Here is a 16,075-nt window from a genome sequence, read left to right on the forward strand (position 1 = left end):
GTGGGCACAGGTTCGCCCAATAAAAGCTAGTTTTGAATTCCACCGTATTGCTTCTTTCTTCACCGTCACTACCACGTGACATCTGGTGGAGGTGCTTTTGGTTCATGTACCGGACGCCCCCGACAAGCCGTGATCCAAGCCCGGAACGCAAAGACAACACCAACGTAGTCCCAGACCATCGAGCAAGCCAGCGTCTTCAACAACTGCCTCCGGAGCACAGACTTTTGCCTGAGACGACCAGGAAGATCGCCACCAAGTCCACCCCAATGGCAAGCCCAGCGTCCCCCATCGTGCTGCAGCAGCCCAGGGAACCACCGACGTTCCGCGGTTCCACATTTGAGGACCCGGAAACCTGGCTGGAAATGTATGAGAGGGTCGCCACGTGTAACAACTGGGCAAGCGACGACAAGCTACGACATGTCTATTTCGCTTTGGCGGACGCCGCCAAGACGTGGTTCGAGAATCGAGAAGCCACCTTGACGACATGGGACCTCTTCCGAAGCGGCTTCCTGCAAATGTTTTAAAGCGTCGTGCGAAAAGAGCGAGCCCAAGCTCTACTGGAGACAAGAGCGCAGCTGCCGAATGAGACGATCGCGATCTTCACTGAGGAAATCAGCCGTCTGTTCCACCAAGCCGACCCAGAAATGTCCGAGGAGAAGAAGGTACGTCTACTGATGGGTGGTGTAAAAGAGGAACTTTTCCCCGGTATGGTAAGAAGCCCACCGAAGACCGTCGACGAGTTTCTTCGTGAGGCGACGAGCATCGAGAAGACACTGGAATTGCGGAACCGGCAATTCGACCGACGCACCAAGCCAACAAGCTACTCCGGAATTCAATCACTGGCCACGGACGACCTATGCGAGACCATCAGGGCCATTGTGCGCGAAGAACTGCGCAAGGTCTTGCCTTCGTCGCAGCCTCAAGTGGCCTCGATCGCGGACATCGTGAAAGAAGAGGTGCACCGATCGCTAGGAGTTCCTGAGGTGCAACCACAATTACCGCAGCCCCAGCCAGAAGCGATGACTTCCGATGTAGGGTTCGGAACCTACATCGGAAGTCATCGCCAGAAGCGATGACGCTATTTCGGACCCTACAAGGTCATCCGACGTATTGGCGCACTGGACTATGAGGTCGTACTAGACGGCATTTCGCATTCACAGCGGCGCCGCGCACGACCTGAAGTGGTCCACGTAGTGCGTCTTAAACCGTTTTAGGGACGCTAACGAACTTCCCTTATTTTGTTGTTTTCTTTGCTACGAGTGCTTATTTATTAGTTTCGTTTGTTTGCAGCATCGGGTCGATGCTTTTTAAGAGGGGGGTAATGACACGTGTACTTATCTTTATCGGGCAACCACGTTTCGCAGCTTAACGAATGTAATCGCACAGCGAGGGACGCGTCTGCATGTATCCGACGTTTCTGGAAAGTTATCGATGATTCTACCCGGCTGTCTGTTGACGCCGAACCTTATGTTATCTGATTTCATCGCGTGACTCGAATGGTGTAAAACTTTTTGGAAGGCACGCGGGTCCGAACGATTAGTCTGGAACATTCGACGACTGCTCTATAAAAGCCGACGCGCTTGACCCGCTGATCAGATTCCCGACGATCGCCGACCGTGTTCGCCGCTGTCGTTGTGCTATAAGTGTAGCCTGTTTTGTGGGCACAGGTTCGCCCAATAAAAGCTAGTTTTGTATTCCACCGTATTGCTTCTTTCTTCACCGTCACTACCACGTGACAATATGCGACGAAAATCCAAAATTGAGGACGGACAGGCGAGCGCAGCTTTCACGGATCCGGAATAAGGCGCTTGGTAGGGTAATATGGCAAGACAAAACCACGTCCGTAAGTGGCGACACGACGTCCTCGGCATCAGGTACCGGAGGACAGGGCGTCAGGAGGGCGTTTGTAGCCGCCTGTGGAGACAGCCTTACAAACTCAGCAGAACATAAGCGGTGTGAAGCACAAGTTGTTGCGTCAGCAGGAAGCGGCAGATCCAACTGTACAACACCTGCGGAGCAGTCAATTTGGGCAGAGTGTTTTGAAAGAAAGTCGAGGCCGAGAATTATGTCGCGCGGACAGTGCTCAAGGTCGATAAATAAAACAGCGGTAGAATGGCCCCCAATGGTCACACGTGCTGTACACATTCGAAGAACAGGTGAAGTAGTCCCATGGGCGACTCGCACAGTGCACGGTACGGTGGGCATCAGAACCTTTTTGAGCCTTCGGCGGGAAAGCAGCGATAATAACTGAAAGCTGCGCTCCTGTGTCAACGAGAAATGTACCAGGAAGGCCATCAACTTCAATGCCCAGTAGGTTTCCACGTGTAGGCAGGTTCAACAGAGGATTTGCGGGCCAGGTCGAAGTTTCAGCTTCCCCTCGGGGAGCTGCACCACCTAGTTTCCCGAAGTGAAGCGAGCGGCTGCAGAAGGGGACGATGAGCGGTGAACCAGAGGAGAACGGGACCTGAACCCGGAGCGCCTGGATCTTGGAGGATCACTGTCGGCGTTGATGTTCGTGGTCGGCGTATACGGCGAGAAAGTACGATTTCCTGGCACTTGGCGGTAGTGACTCGGAGGCGACCACCGAGGAGGTGATGACCAGTGGTTGCGACAATGACGGGCGATGTGTTCAATGCCGGGGCAAATAAAACAGATGAGTTTATAATCCACTGTGCCCCAGTCAGCCGGGTTGCGACGGAATGGCGGAAAGCTTTGCGTCTGGGAGCGAGCGGCCGGACTAATCTGGTAGGTGTTTGAATGGCGCACCGAGCAGAGAGATGGAATGCCCAAAATTGCTATTTCCTCCCGAACGACCGCTTGTATAAGGGCGATAGCGGGCACACTCTCCCGATAGTCTGAACGAACTGGAGCCGGAGCCATGGTTTCAAGCTCACGGCGAACGACGAGCGTTATTTCTTCCGGTCCTGTCGTTTGAACGAACCCTGGCTGGTCTTCACAAGAAGGTGTCATTGCGGCATTGGACAATCTGTCAAAATGTTGAGCGACGCGGTGGCCCTTCGCTTGTTCGAAGCGCCGGCACTCCTTTACAATTGCATGCACTGTGGCACAATCCTTACACGTCAGAAGATTCCAGGCATCGTCTGCAATACCTTTTAGTAAGTGACCAATCTTGTCTGCCTTGGTCATGTTGTTATCAGTCTTGCGACAGAGGGCCAGCACATCCTGTATGTACACGACATAGGATCCTGTGGACGTCTGAGCGCGGGACGCAAGTTCTTTTTTTGCTGCCAGCTGCCGACCGACAGTTCTGCCAAACAGGTCTCGCATTTTTTCTTTGCAGGCATCCTAGCTCATTATGCCATCTTCATGTGTATCACACCATTGCTTCGCAGTTCTTCTCAGATAAGATATCAGGTTTGCTAGCATCATTGTTAGATCTCACCTGTTGTCGCACACTCGCTAGTATATCGTAAGCCCGTCCTCGACGTCAGCGTTATCCGTCCCACAAAACGTCCCCGGGTCCCGCGGATGAGTGAAGATGACCGTTGGCACGGGCTACTGAGGCGTTGTCGCTTGTGCCGGTTGATTTGCCATTGTCGCGGCCAATGGATGACGTCCTCTGCGAAGTTCCGTGATTGTACCCCATACCTTCCACCAAAATGTTGCAGGAAGAAAGCAGGCCCACGAGTGTAAAATAGTGTACATTTAAAACTGGTGTATATGGCGTTCAGGCAACTGCCAGACTTCGTCTTCCTCTAGTCCATGTCATCTTCTTCTTTCCCTTCACCCTAATAATATTTTTCGCAAAGTGAGCAAGTCGTTTAACTCCGGAAAGGGTCACAGCTACGAATTAATTGAAGAAAAATGATTGTTGTATTGCATTTACCACCTGGCCACTGGCAAAACATTTAAGCAAGTGATCATACCAAAATCATTTAGACATGGCATATTAGAAGTGGCTCACGAAAGCATCATGGCAGGACATCAAGGTACCCTCCACTGGGTAACATGCCGTCGACGGTATTAAGGGAACTGCGGACGAACGAGGAACTAGATGGAGAAACGCGAACGATATACACTTATGTCTTCGATTTTTGCAATCGCCTGGAGGCGACAAGCAAGATCGCACATGAACAGCTGGAGATAGCTCGTGACAATGTCGGAGCTGACTACCTGAGCCTAGTTCCCTAATTCACGAGCGATATAGCACACCACCCGCATGCATATCGCTACGAACTGGGTACCCACTACATGTCCTACAGCCGTGCTCCCATACAACTACTTTTTCTTCGTCTTCTTTTTTCCCGCACAGCATCAGACCGCTTGAACGCCCTTGCCCACCACGTCGCTTGAAACCACCTGCACTACAGTTTTCTTCGAAAATGTGTCTTTGTTGGCTGAAAAATACCCTCCTTTTTTTCACGCCACATCCTTTCTGTTTTTATGCACTTGCGAAAATGTAGCTTTCTTGTACAGCTTTTTTGAATGCCTATCAACTGTACCGACCCCTTAAGTAATACCCCTAGCAAAGGTGTCCTTAAGTAAATAAAGCTGAACTGAATTAATTAGCAGTGCAAGGGGCAGCGACAAATATCATGGATAATCGCGACAGAAGATTTATTCTCAAAGCACCTACAAAAAATCTGTTTTCAGATGCAATACAACCACTACACATGCAGATTTTTATGCGATAAAAATAGATATTCTGTTGCCTTCAATATTGTGTTCTGGAATATTTACATTAGATTCAAGAATTGATGCGTTTCATTGTTGTAATTTTAGAAGCAAGACGCCTATGCACAGCAGATGGTTTTGGTTTCCTAATTTACGCGAATGTTCAGCACAACACATGGACAACTATAACAATCTGTTATTAAATCAACCAGATGCGTGTAGGAATTCCAAGTAGAAAATACTCACGGAATATGAGCGGATTCTGATGAACGAACTTCATAAACTGTTCTTTTCTCCAGTCAATGGTAAAGCACATGTGCTTGGGGAGCTTGGAGAAAGACTGTTGCACCGCCCTGTCAAAAACCAAATTTGCCGGTTCGTCATTTTGGTTTATAAGAATGCTGTGTACACATTGATGCATCGTGAAACCTATTGTGAACGGTTTCATCCTGTGCCAAGAACATGAGCGCCTCTGACAGAGCAATCACGGCCGTCTCTATACTTTATTTATTTTTTTGTAAAATACCTTACAGGACCTCTACCTGAGGCACTGAGTAAGGGGGGCATACAATCAAGTAAGCACATAGGATCTACTAACAATATGAAGGTAAAGAAAAAAAACAATACCAGCCAAGTGCACAGCCTAAAAATTCCAGAAACATATTGGCTGCATACAGCTGTGTATGAGTACAATAATAAAGTAATTATATACTTTATAACGAACGTATAACAGTGCAAGTAAAGAGTAGGAAAAATGAAACAAACAGTATAATAGCAATGGTCCAGAAGGGTTAAACGAATTGAGCGAGTGCCTAAATTTTTCACGGTCAGTTTCCGCAACTATATTATTGGGGAGGCCGTTCCCGCGACTAATGCCACGTGTGATCGTAGACCAGTTAAACGCTTCTGTTTTACAATAGATGCGCGTGAAGATATGATAATTGTGTAATCTATGTGACGCGTGCGATGTCGTTTCTAGGTGTGGGGAGCATTTATTAGTGTGGTGGGCGTATTTATGAAATAATGAGAAAAGGGCTATGTCGTGACAATTCCTTAGCAGCTGTAGTGAAAAGTGAAGCTTTATTTCAGTTACACTAGAACGGTAGTCATAATTCTGGAAAATGAAACGTGCGGCCATATTTTGAATTGATGCCAGCATGTTAATTCAGTAATTTTTGCGGCGAGACCACGCCGGAGAGGCGAACTCAAGTCGAGGGCGAAGAAATTTTTGAAATGCCAGTTTGCGGATAAGGAAAGATAACTTTCGTAGGTCACGTCGCAGGTAACCCAGTGTTCGAGAAGCATTGACACAGATGCTAAACACAGATCGATAAACCTCATTTTGTTGTGCTGAAAGCGTCAGTTAAAAACATCCTCAAAACGTCATTTCTCTTTGTGGTGCCTGTCCTACTTGACGTTAAAATTATTGTGCAGTAAACCATTTAGGTACTGCTCTAGTAAGCCACTTTATTAATGCTGCGATGAGGCATATTTAGTTACCCCTGTGAGCAGCGCTCCTAGCTATGGTGTTTAACAAACGACAGGTTAGCGACAAGCACGAACTCCGAGCTGAATTATTTCCTATAAGTGACATGTGCATTATGTACGGAGATCATAATACGAAAGGTTAGACAAAAGCAAAACTAAACACAAATAGGAAATCGGGCAGAATTCGTCTACGATGACTATCGAAGTACGTGACCAGTGGGAACGTCTCATGTTTGAGGCGTCTGCTGCAGCCGGGTCCTTGCTCGACCTTCGATCAGCGCACGCTGCTTATTCTAATGGCACCACCGCGGGTATGCGCATACCGAGTGGCGCATACGTAGTGACCCAAGTTCGTGTCCGAGAGGTTGATCGAAGAGTGGTTCATTGGCTCACACCCCGTGTCACACGCCCAGGGGCCCCGAGGCCCCATACCCATTGCCGCATATTCAAGTTGGCGTCAACGAGGTTCATTGAAGAGATCCCAAACAAGTGACACGTACCGAAATGAGTGGTCCGGATTTTAGACGACACCGCCTTCGTTAGTCAGCCCGCATCTTTAAATGATACTACCTTCAGTATCGGCCCAAATATTTGGTGGGATAGGCGGACAGACAGCTAATAGGCGGAAAAAAACAACTGGTCTGACTATGCGAAGACTGCTGTTCGCAATAGCAGACCTTAGTTCAGCGAGCTGGGCATCGACATTGACAGGCGCCGTTGTTTTGCCTCTGGCGACTTTCTTTGACAACGTCCTTATTGATACAGCATATCATGAGAAGTCAGCAACGACACCAAGGACAACATAGGGCAAATTACTTGGACGTAATAAGTGAATTAAAGAAATGATAATTTAATGGTAATGAAAATGGATGAAAAAAACAACTTGTCACAGGTGGGTAAGGATCACATGTCTTCGAAGAGCGTGTGCGATTCCTTAACCAATTGAGCAAACATAGTGTCATTTTCCCATCTACTTTCTTGGGTATTTATATTTTACTAGTACAGCTAACCTCGGGAGTGTTAGCCAGCGCCACCACGCACAGATTTTGACGGCGGATATGGAACATGCTTTCGGCAGCAGGCGACACGATTACGTGATCTCTTGGTTGAAATAGTGATTTTGGTTGAAATAGTGATTAGTCATCTCTTGGTCAATAAACCTACATATGCTACCTGAATGCATCAATCTTGTCGGATTTGGGATATTCGTTATGTAAGGTACGAGAAGGTTGTTTTTTTCATCTGCTTTCATTGCCGTTATTTATCGTTTCCTTAATTCAATTATTAGGTACAAGTAATTTCCCCTATGTTGTGCTTGGTATTTTTGTTTGTTGGCTTCTTGCGATATGATTATTTAACTGTAAAGCCCCTCAGTTAACCCCATTTATTCTTGTTCACCACATAACGATGATCTCTAATCCGTCAACATCGATGTCCTTACGTAGCATGTGTGGGTTTAATAACCAGTTGCCTTCGCCCAAGCAACTGACCACGGCGGCGGTCAGATCTGTGACGCTGCAGAGGGTCCTAAGAATACCTGGCTCCGGACAGGCCGCCATTGGAATCTGAACCTGGCAACGTTTAACGTTAGAACGCTATCTAGTGAGGCGAGTCTAGCAGTGTTATTGGAGGAATTAGAGGGTAGTAAATAGGATTTAATAGGGCTCAGTGAGGTTAGGAGGACAAAAGAAGCATATACAGTGCTAAAAAGCGGGCATGTACTGTGGTACCGGGGCTCAGCCGAGAGACGAGAACTAGGAGTCGGATTCCTGATTAATAACGAAACAGCTGGTAACATACAGGAATTCTATAGCATTAACGAGAGGGTGGCAGGTCTTGTTGTGAAACTTAATAAGAGCTACAAATTGAAGGTGGTACAAGTCTATGCCCCTACATGCAGTCATGATGACCAGGAAGTCGAAAGCTTTTATGAAGACGTGGAATCGGCGATGGGTAAAGTCAAAACAAAACACACTATACTGATGGGCAACTTCAATGCCAGGGTAGGCAAGAAGCAGGCTGGAGACAAGTCAGTGGGGGAATATGGCATAGGCTCTAGGAATAGCAGATGATAATTATTAGTAGAGTTTGCAGAACAGAATAATATGCGGATAATGAATACCTTTTTCCGCAAGCGGGTTAGTCGAAAGTGGACGTGGAGGAGCCCGAATGGTGAGACTAGAAATGAAATCGACTTCATACTCTGCGCGAACCCTGGCATCATACAAGGTGTAGACGTGCTCGGCATGGTACGCTGCAGTGACCATAGGATGGTAAGAACTCGATTTAGCCTAGACTTGAGGAAGGAACGGAAGAAACTGGTACACAAGAAGCCAATCAATGAGTTACTGGTAAGAGGGAAAATAGAGGAATTCCGGATCAAGCTACAGAACATGTATTCGGCTTTAACTCAGGAAGAGGACCATAGTGTTCAAGCAATGAACGACAATCTCATGGGCATCATTAAGGAGTGCGCAATAGAACTTGATGGTAACGCTGTTAGACAGGAAACCAGTAAGCTATCGCAGGAGACGAAAGATCTGATCAAGAAACGCCAATGTATGAATGCCTCTAACCCTACAGCTTGAATAGAACTGGCAGAACTTTCTAAGTTAATCAACAAGCGTAAGACAGCCGACATCAGGAACTATAACAAGGATAGAATTGAACAGGCTCTCAGGAACAGAGGAAGCCTAAAAACAGTGAAGAAGAAACTAGGAATAGGCAAGAATCAGATGTGTGCGTTAAGAGACAAAGCCGGCAATATCGTTACTAATATAGATGAGATAGTTCAAGTGGCTGAGGAGTTCTATGGAGATTTATACAGTACCAGTGGCACCCACGACGATAGTGGAAGAGAGAATAGCCTAGAGGAATTCGAAATCCCACAGGTAACGCCAGAAGAAGTAAAGAAAGCCTTAGGAGCTATGCAAAGGGGGAAGGCAGCTTGGGAGGATCAGGTAACAGCAGATTTGTTGAAGGATGGTGGTTAGATTGTTCTAGAGAAACTGGCCACCCTGTATACGCAATGCCTCATAACCTCGAGCGTACCGGAATCTTGGAAGAACGCTAACATAATCCTAATCCATAAGAAAGGGGACGCCAAAGACTTGAAAAATTATAGACCGATCAGCTTACTGTCCGTTGCCTACAAAGTATTTACTATGGTAATCGCAAATAGAATCAGGAACACCTTAGACTTCTGTCAACCAAAGGACCAGGCAGGATTCCGTAATGGCTACTCAACAACGGACCATATTCACGCAATCAATCAGGTGATAGAGAAATGTGCGGAATATAACCAACACTTATATATAGCTTGCATGGATTACGATATAGCGTTTGATTCAGTCGAAACCTCAGCAGTCATGGAGGCATTTCAGAATCAGGGTGTAGACGAGCCGTATATAATAATACTGAAAGATATCTATAGCGGCTCCACAGCCACCGTAGTCCTCCACAAAGAAAACAACAAAATTCCTATAAAGAAAGGCGTCAGAGAGGGAGATACGATATCTCCAATGCTATTCACAGCATGTTTACAGGAGGTATTCAGAGGCCTGGAGTGGGAAGAATTGGGGATAAAAGTTGATGGAGAATACCTTAGCAACTTGCGATTCGCTGATGATATTGCCTTGCTTAGTAACTCGGGAGACCAATTGCAATGCATGCTCACTGACCTGGAGAGGCAAAGCAGAAGGGTGGGTCTGAAGATTAATCTGCAGCAAACTAAAGTAATGTTTAACAGTCTCGGAAGAGAACAGCAGTTTACGATAGGTAGCGAAGCACTGGAAGTGGTAAGGGAATACATCTACTCAGGGCAGGTAGTGACCACGGATCCTGATCATGAGACTGAAATAACCAGAAGAATAAGAATAGGCTGGGGTGCGTTTGGTAGGCATTCTCAAATTATGAACAGCAGGTTGCCGCTATCCCTCAAAAGGAAAGTGTATAACAGCTGTGTGTTACCAGTACTAACATATGGGGCAGAAACCTGGAGGCTTACGAAAAGGGTTATGCTGAAATTGAGGACGACGCAACGAGCTATGGAAAGAAGAATGATGGGTGTAACGTTAAGGGATAAGAAAAGAGCAGATTGGGTGAAGCAACAAACGCGGGTAAACGACATCTTAGTTGAAATCAAGAAAAATAAATGGGCATGGGCCGGACATGTAATGAGGAGGGAAGATAACCAATGGTCACTAAGGGTTACGCACTAGATTCCAAGGGAAGGGAAGCGTAGCAGGGGGCGGCAGAAAGTTAGGTTTGCGGATGACATTAAGATGTTTGCAGGGACAACATGGCGACAATTAGTACATGACCGGGGTAGTTGAAGAAGTATGGGAGAGGCCTTTGCCCTGCAGTGGGCGTAACTAGGCTGATGATGATGATGATGATGATGATGCCTTCGCCCAAATAGATCACGTGCTCGTGACGCCTACGGCATAAACGATGTTCCACATCCGCCGCCAAGGTTTGCGAGTGGTGGTACTGGCTAACGCTCCCAGGGTAAGTTAAAATAATAATAATAATAATAATAATAATAATAATAATAATAATAATAATAATAATAATAATGCCTTTATTTTCCATCCCAAGGATGTTGGAGGGGGAGAGAAAAAGCTGCATATCCAGATTGACGGGCTCTCGCCTCCCCGATACAATACATGATGTTTAGAAAAAAAGGCAAACAGTACAAGATACAAGTAGTAAAACATAAATACCCAGGAAAGTGGATGGGAAAATGGCGCCGTGGTAGCTCAATTGGTAGAGCATCGCACGCGTAATGCGAAGATGTGGGATCGTTCCCCATCGGCAGCAAGTTGTTTTCTCATTCACTTTCATTTCCAATAATTTAACATTTCTTTATTGAGATATAAATACATGTAATTTCCCCGTGTTGTCCTTGGCGTCTTTGTTTCTCAGTTCCTCATGATGTGATTAATAGAAATCGGCACCCCCGGATAACGACCTTTCTTCTCGTTCATTGATGGAGCAATATTTTAACGACAGAAAAATCAAATTCATGGGGCTCTATATTTGTTCTGAAAACCTTCGAAAGAGTAATGACGAAAAGAACTGCTTCACGGGATAAATGTTGCAAAACATTTGACTTGCTTGGTGGCTTTGAGCTGGTACGCACGAGGTCGCGCCCTTATAAAAATTTCTAGCAACATTTTTTAGACTTTCTTTAGACCATTGTTACTATAACCTACAAAAAGTCAATTTAAGTACTACCAACCGTCTTTATACGTCCTAATAACGATCTAGTGCCACCCTAGAAACAATTGGCCACCAACTCCCAATAGAAACGTGCTCATAGATGTCTTTAAGCTTCCTACCGCTTTCATATGAACATTTGTCTTTATAGACCCGAGTAACATTCGTTCAAAAAAAGAATGTTCGTAGATCTTCTGCCAACCACCTGCCAACCACCTACTAACATTCTTCCAATTTAAGAACATAAACATTCTGCCAACTTTCTACCAATCCCCTATTAACTGACATTTGTTTACACTATGTTAACAGTCTTCCAAGTGAAGAATGTTTGTAAACCTTCTGCCAATTTCCTACCAATCACCTATTAACATTTGTCTTAATATACCCTAGTAACATTCTGTGAACAATTGGCCACCGTACTTCGATTGAAGCATGTTCATAGATGGTCTGTAAACATTCTAGTAACCGTGAACCAAAGCAAGTATTTTGGCTCTGTAGTAACATTGTGCTAATATTTTACTTACATGTCATTATGTAGTTGCTACTGACGTTTTACTGGCCCCCTAGTAACATTTGTCAGTATGTGTGAACATGTTGTTAAAAGGCAGCATGCAAACTAGAAGGTGCATGTTTGCACTAAAGGCAGCTTATTCACACAAATATATTTACAAAAAATTATGAGAAAAGTAATAGAAATAATACTAAAAATAATTAATAAATAAAGACTTAGTTGATCACGGCATGGCAGCTGTCGCATAATCTCTAGCAAGCATCGATGATAATGTACTTTTTGTTACATTCAGAGCTGATGTCTCGGAGAATATTTGCAGAGTGAACCCTACACATAAACAAGTTTAATAAAGGGAAAAAGATGACCAGTGGTGACATCAGGTTCAGGTTAGCACATCACATATATAGAACAGCTTTTTAACAATGTTCGCATGCAAGTTCACAGGAATGCTAAAATTGTAGCCGTCATTCCTGCTTACTTGCAGAGGAAATGACAAGGATGGGGCACATTTTGCAATGCATATCCTTTAGTGTGTTGTGCTTACTCCGTGTTATTAAAATTAGGAAAGTGTGGAAGGTAGTTTCTCCAACAAAGGGAACATCCTAAAACTATTGTTAAAGCCCCCAAAATTGTGGCCTGAATAATTTCAGCAGTGTGTTCGATGGGGCTGGTTGGATCATCTTTAGAATAAAAAGAGGAACAGTGCAATATAGGACGAGCGAGTAAAGAGCACAGGACAGAGCGCTGCTGAGTCATTAATTCTAGTATAAACATATTACAAAGCTTGAAGTAGTATTCAAGAATACAAATATTTGTCAGTGACAGCAATTAGTGGCTGAGTGATCCATATTTAAGCACGCCTCATTATATAGAACGCTTCTGTAATTTCATGCGTTCGTTTCTTTTTACTCGAAAACAAAACATGAGTGTAAAATATACCAGTTCATAATGACATATGTTGCAGTCGTTAGGCATGTGCGAAGGCTTTTTTTTCACATTCGCACTTGTCTAGCCAGTGCAACCTATGTCATTGTGAACCGGTTCACTACAACCTATGCCATTGTGAACCATGAAACGATACGCTCAATATTTCACTACCTCTCATCCTGTACAGCCAGGGTAGGAAAGAGCAGAGAATGAGTTTATGATCCCACAATATTTACCATACTAACTCATCGTGACTGCTGTGGAAACGTAGCGTTTTGTACGCTTGGTGTTTAGCAACTTCAAACGAACCGCATGACGCGGTGTAGTTCAAGTATGTAAGAAAATTGTTCTTAAAACATTTCACGTCATTGCATTTAGTGCTATAATAACCTGCCGAAAGGCGGCATAAGAAACTGAAATTAAAATAACACCAAACAATATTGTTACGAATGATGTTGATTTACAGGGTGAAACGAGGTCCGAGATGGAAGCTACAGGCCAGGCCCAGCCGGCGCAGAGTACCCCGAGCTCACGCGCGCACACTCTACTTTTTCTTTCTCTGCCTCAGTCGTGCAGTGCTGCGACATTTTCCCTGGGGGCAGATGAAGCTCGCTGAGCGAGTTGAAGGGACCTGTGATGGTACTGCTTGAGTCTGGCCACGTGAACAACTTGCGTCGCACGTGAACGCCGATTACTTGCCGTCACTTTGGTGACGACATAGTTCACATCTATCAAGCGGCTGAGTATGACGAATGATCCGGTGTAAGTGGCGAGAAACTTGCGGTACAATCCCTTTTTGTGAATAGGTGTCCACAACCAAACAATCACCGGGAGTAAAGCTGACGGGGATATGCCACGAATCATAGCGAATCTTGCTGTTGCCTTGTGAGGACAACGTCCTAAGATGCATCAGTCGACACAGAGCTTAGGCGATGGAAGGATCTTCTTGGCACGATAAAGGTAGAATAGTGTCCAGAAAGCTCTGGGGAGCGCGTGCGTACAGCTGAAAGAATGGCGCATATCCAGTAACTTCGTGCTTGGCACTATTGTACGCGTACGTTACAAAACGTAAGACAGCGTCCCAATTCTTGTGGTCAGCAGCGACATACATCGATAACATGTTGGTATGGATTCGATTCGTCCGCTCCGTGAGGCCATTGGTTTGCGGGTGGTAAGACGTGTCATGACGATATGCAGAACCACAAAGCCGTAAAAGTTCTTACACGACGTCAGGGGTGAATTACAGTCCACAGTCACTGTTGACAACACGGGGAGCACTGTGACGCAGTATGACGTGATGCAACAAAAATGAAGAGACATCTGCTGCAGTAGCAGATGGAAGTGCCGCCGTTTCCGTGCCGCGAGTAAGGTAATCTACGCATACTACAATCCAGCGGTAGCCAGCTGACGTCTTTGGGAGCAAGTCTTTGGGACAAGCAAGTCGATGCCGACTTTTTCAAAGGGTAATGTCGGTGGCCTGACTGGTTGTAAATCGCCTGCTGGGGCCGTCGTCGTTTGCTTGTGGCGCTGGCAAGCAGTACAACTGGCAACATACTGTTTCGTCGTTTCCCAGAGCTTCGGCCAGAAAAATCTCAAAGTCGGCGTAGTGTGCATGCAAAGCCAAGGTGCCCGGACGTGATTTCCTCATGCATGGAACGCAGGACAGCAGGGCGCTGGTTTTCGGGCACGACTAGAAGAAATGGGGCACCATCAGCCGAATAATTTTTTTTGTATAGCAAACCATTACGAAAAGTAAAATGTGTTGTTCCTGCTGGCTCACGTGCAGCTGCCCACACGGATTTCAAGGTAGGGTCGCAACGTTGCTCGCTCTCGAAGGCACGCAGGTGTGGAAAGTCTGAAAAGATGGAAACTAGGTAGTCATTGAAGTCATCATCCTCAGCTTTAGTGTGCGGGGAACGGAGACGGGACAGGCAATCAGCATCCATGTGACAGCGTCCGCTCTTGTAGTTAACGGGAAAACTGTACTCTTGAAAGCGCAAAGCCCACCGGGCCAAACGGCCAGACGGGTCACGCAGCCCAACCAGCCAACAGAGTGAATGATAGTCAGTCACTATCGTGAATGCGCGGCCATGTAGATATGGACGGAACTTCTGAATGGCGAAGACGACTGCTAGGCACTCGAGTTCAGTAACGGTGTAGTTCTCCGCTTTTGTAAGTGTCCTACTAGCGTAGGCAATGACATGCTCACGGCCACCGCAGAGCTGAACAAGCACAGCGCCAACACCCGCACCGCTGGCGTGAGTATGCAGCTCAGTTGACGCCTCCGGATCAAAATGCCGCAGTACCGGTCCAGAAGACAACAAAAATTTCAGCTGTTGAAACGTTGACTCGCAGTCAGCAGTCCACAAGTATGGGGTGTCTCTGTGAAGGAGAGACGTGAGAGGAAAGGCAAGCTGTGCGAAAGTCTTGATAAAGTGCCGGAAATATGAGCAAAGGCGCAAAAAGCTTCGCAGATCTTTCACCGTTTGTGGCTGTTGCAAGTCGCGAACCACTGCTATCTTTTCAGGGTCTGGCCATATGCCGTCTTTGTCGACCAGAAATCCTAGTACGAGGGCTTGTCGCTCACCGAAATGACATTTCTTCGAGTTTAAAATAAGGCCAGCTTGCTGGACACAGTCAAGAACGATCGACAGGTGCTGATTGTGCTCGTGAAATGTCCAGCCGTAGATAATTTATTATAGCACATGCAAATTTCCCATTTCAGTCCGCGGAGCACGGTATCCATAAATCGCTCGAATGTCGCTGGAGAGTTGCATAAGCCAAAGGGCATAACGTTGAACTCAAAGAGACCGTCAGGTGTCACGAAGGCTGTCTTCTCGTTGTTTGGGGGGTGCATGGCAATTTGCCAATATCCTGACCATAAATCAACAGAAGAGAAATACGACTCGGAGTGGAGGCAGTCGACGGCGTCATCCATTCGTGGTAGGGGGTACACGTCTTTCTTTGTGACGGCGTTTAGGCGGTGATAGTCCACCCAGAATATCCATGAGTTTTTTTTTTTCTTGACTAGGATCACAGGAGCAGCGCAGGTGCTACATTATTCCTGGATCACTCCTTTCTGTAACATTTCTTCGACCTGCTCGGCGATGACTTTTCTCTTTGTAGGTGAAACGCGGTAGGGCTTCTGACGAATTGGCGTTGCTTGCCCTGTATGGATGCGGTGTTGCATACGAAACGCCGGTGGTGTATGGCACGCTCATTGGCCTTGAGCAAAATCAAACACTGTGGTGTAGCGAGGGAGCACAGCTTCCAGCAGACACTGCTCACTAGAAG

At 46.2% G+C, this 16,075-nt stretch overlaps 1 protein-coding gene across 1 annotated transcript in view; it reads right to left on the reverse strand.

Moving 5' to 3' along the window:
* The window catches only part of LOC135918841 (uncharacterized), a 206,176-nt gene that overhangs the window by 34,641 nt on the left and 155,460 nt on the right, over window positions 1-16,075 (reverse strand). Inside the window, exon 5 of the mRNA XM_070526429.1 lies at window positions 4,882-4,988. Within this exon, the coding sequence (XP_070382530.1) occupies window positions 4,882-4,988 (107 nt within the window). The remainder of the gene's footprint in view (window positions 1-4,881; window positions 4,989-16,075) is intronic.

This window comes from Dermacentor albipictus, chromosome 9 (genome assembly GCF_038994185.2).
Source record: "Dermacentor albipictus isolate Rhodes 1998 colony chromosome 9, USDA_Dalb.pri_finalv2, whole genome shotgun sequence".
Classification (NCBI taxonomy): Eukaryota; Metazoa; Arthropoda; class Arachnida; order Ixodida; family Ixodidae; genus Dermacentor; species Dermacentor albipictus.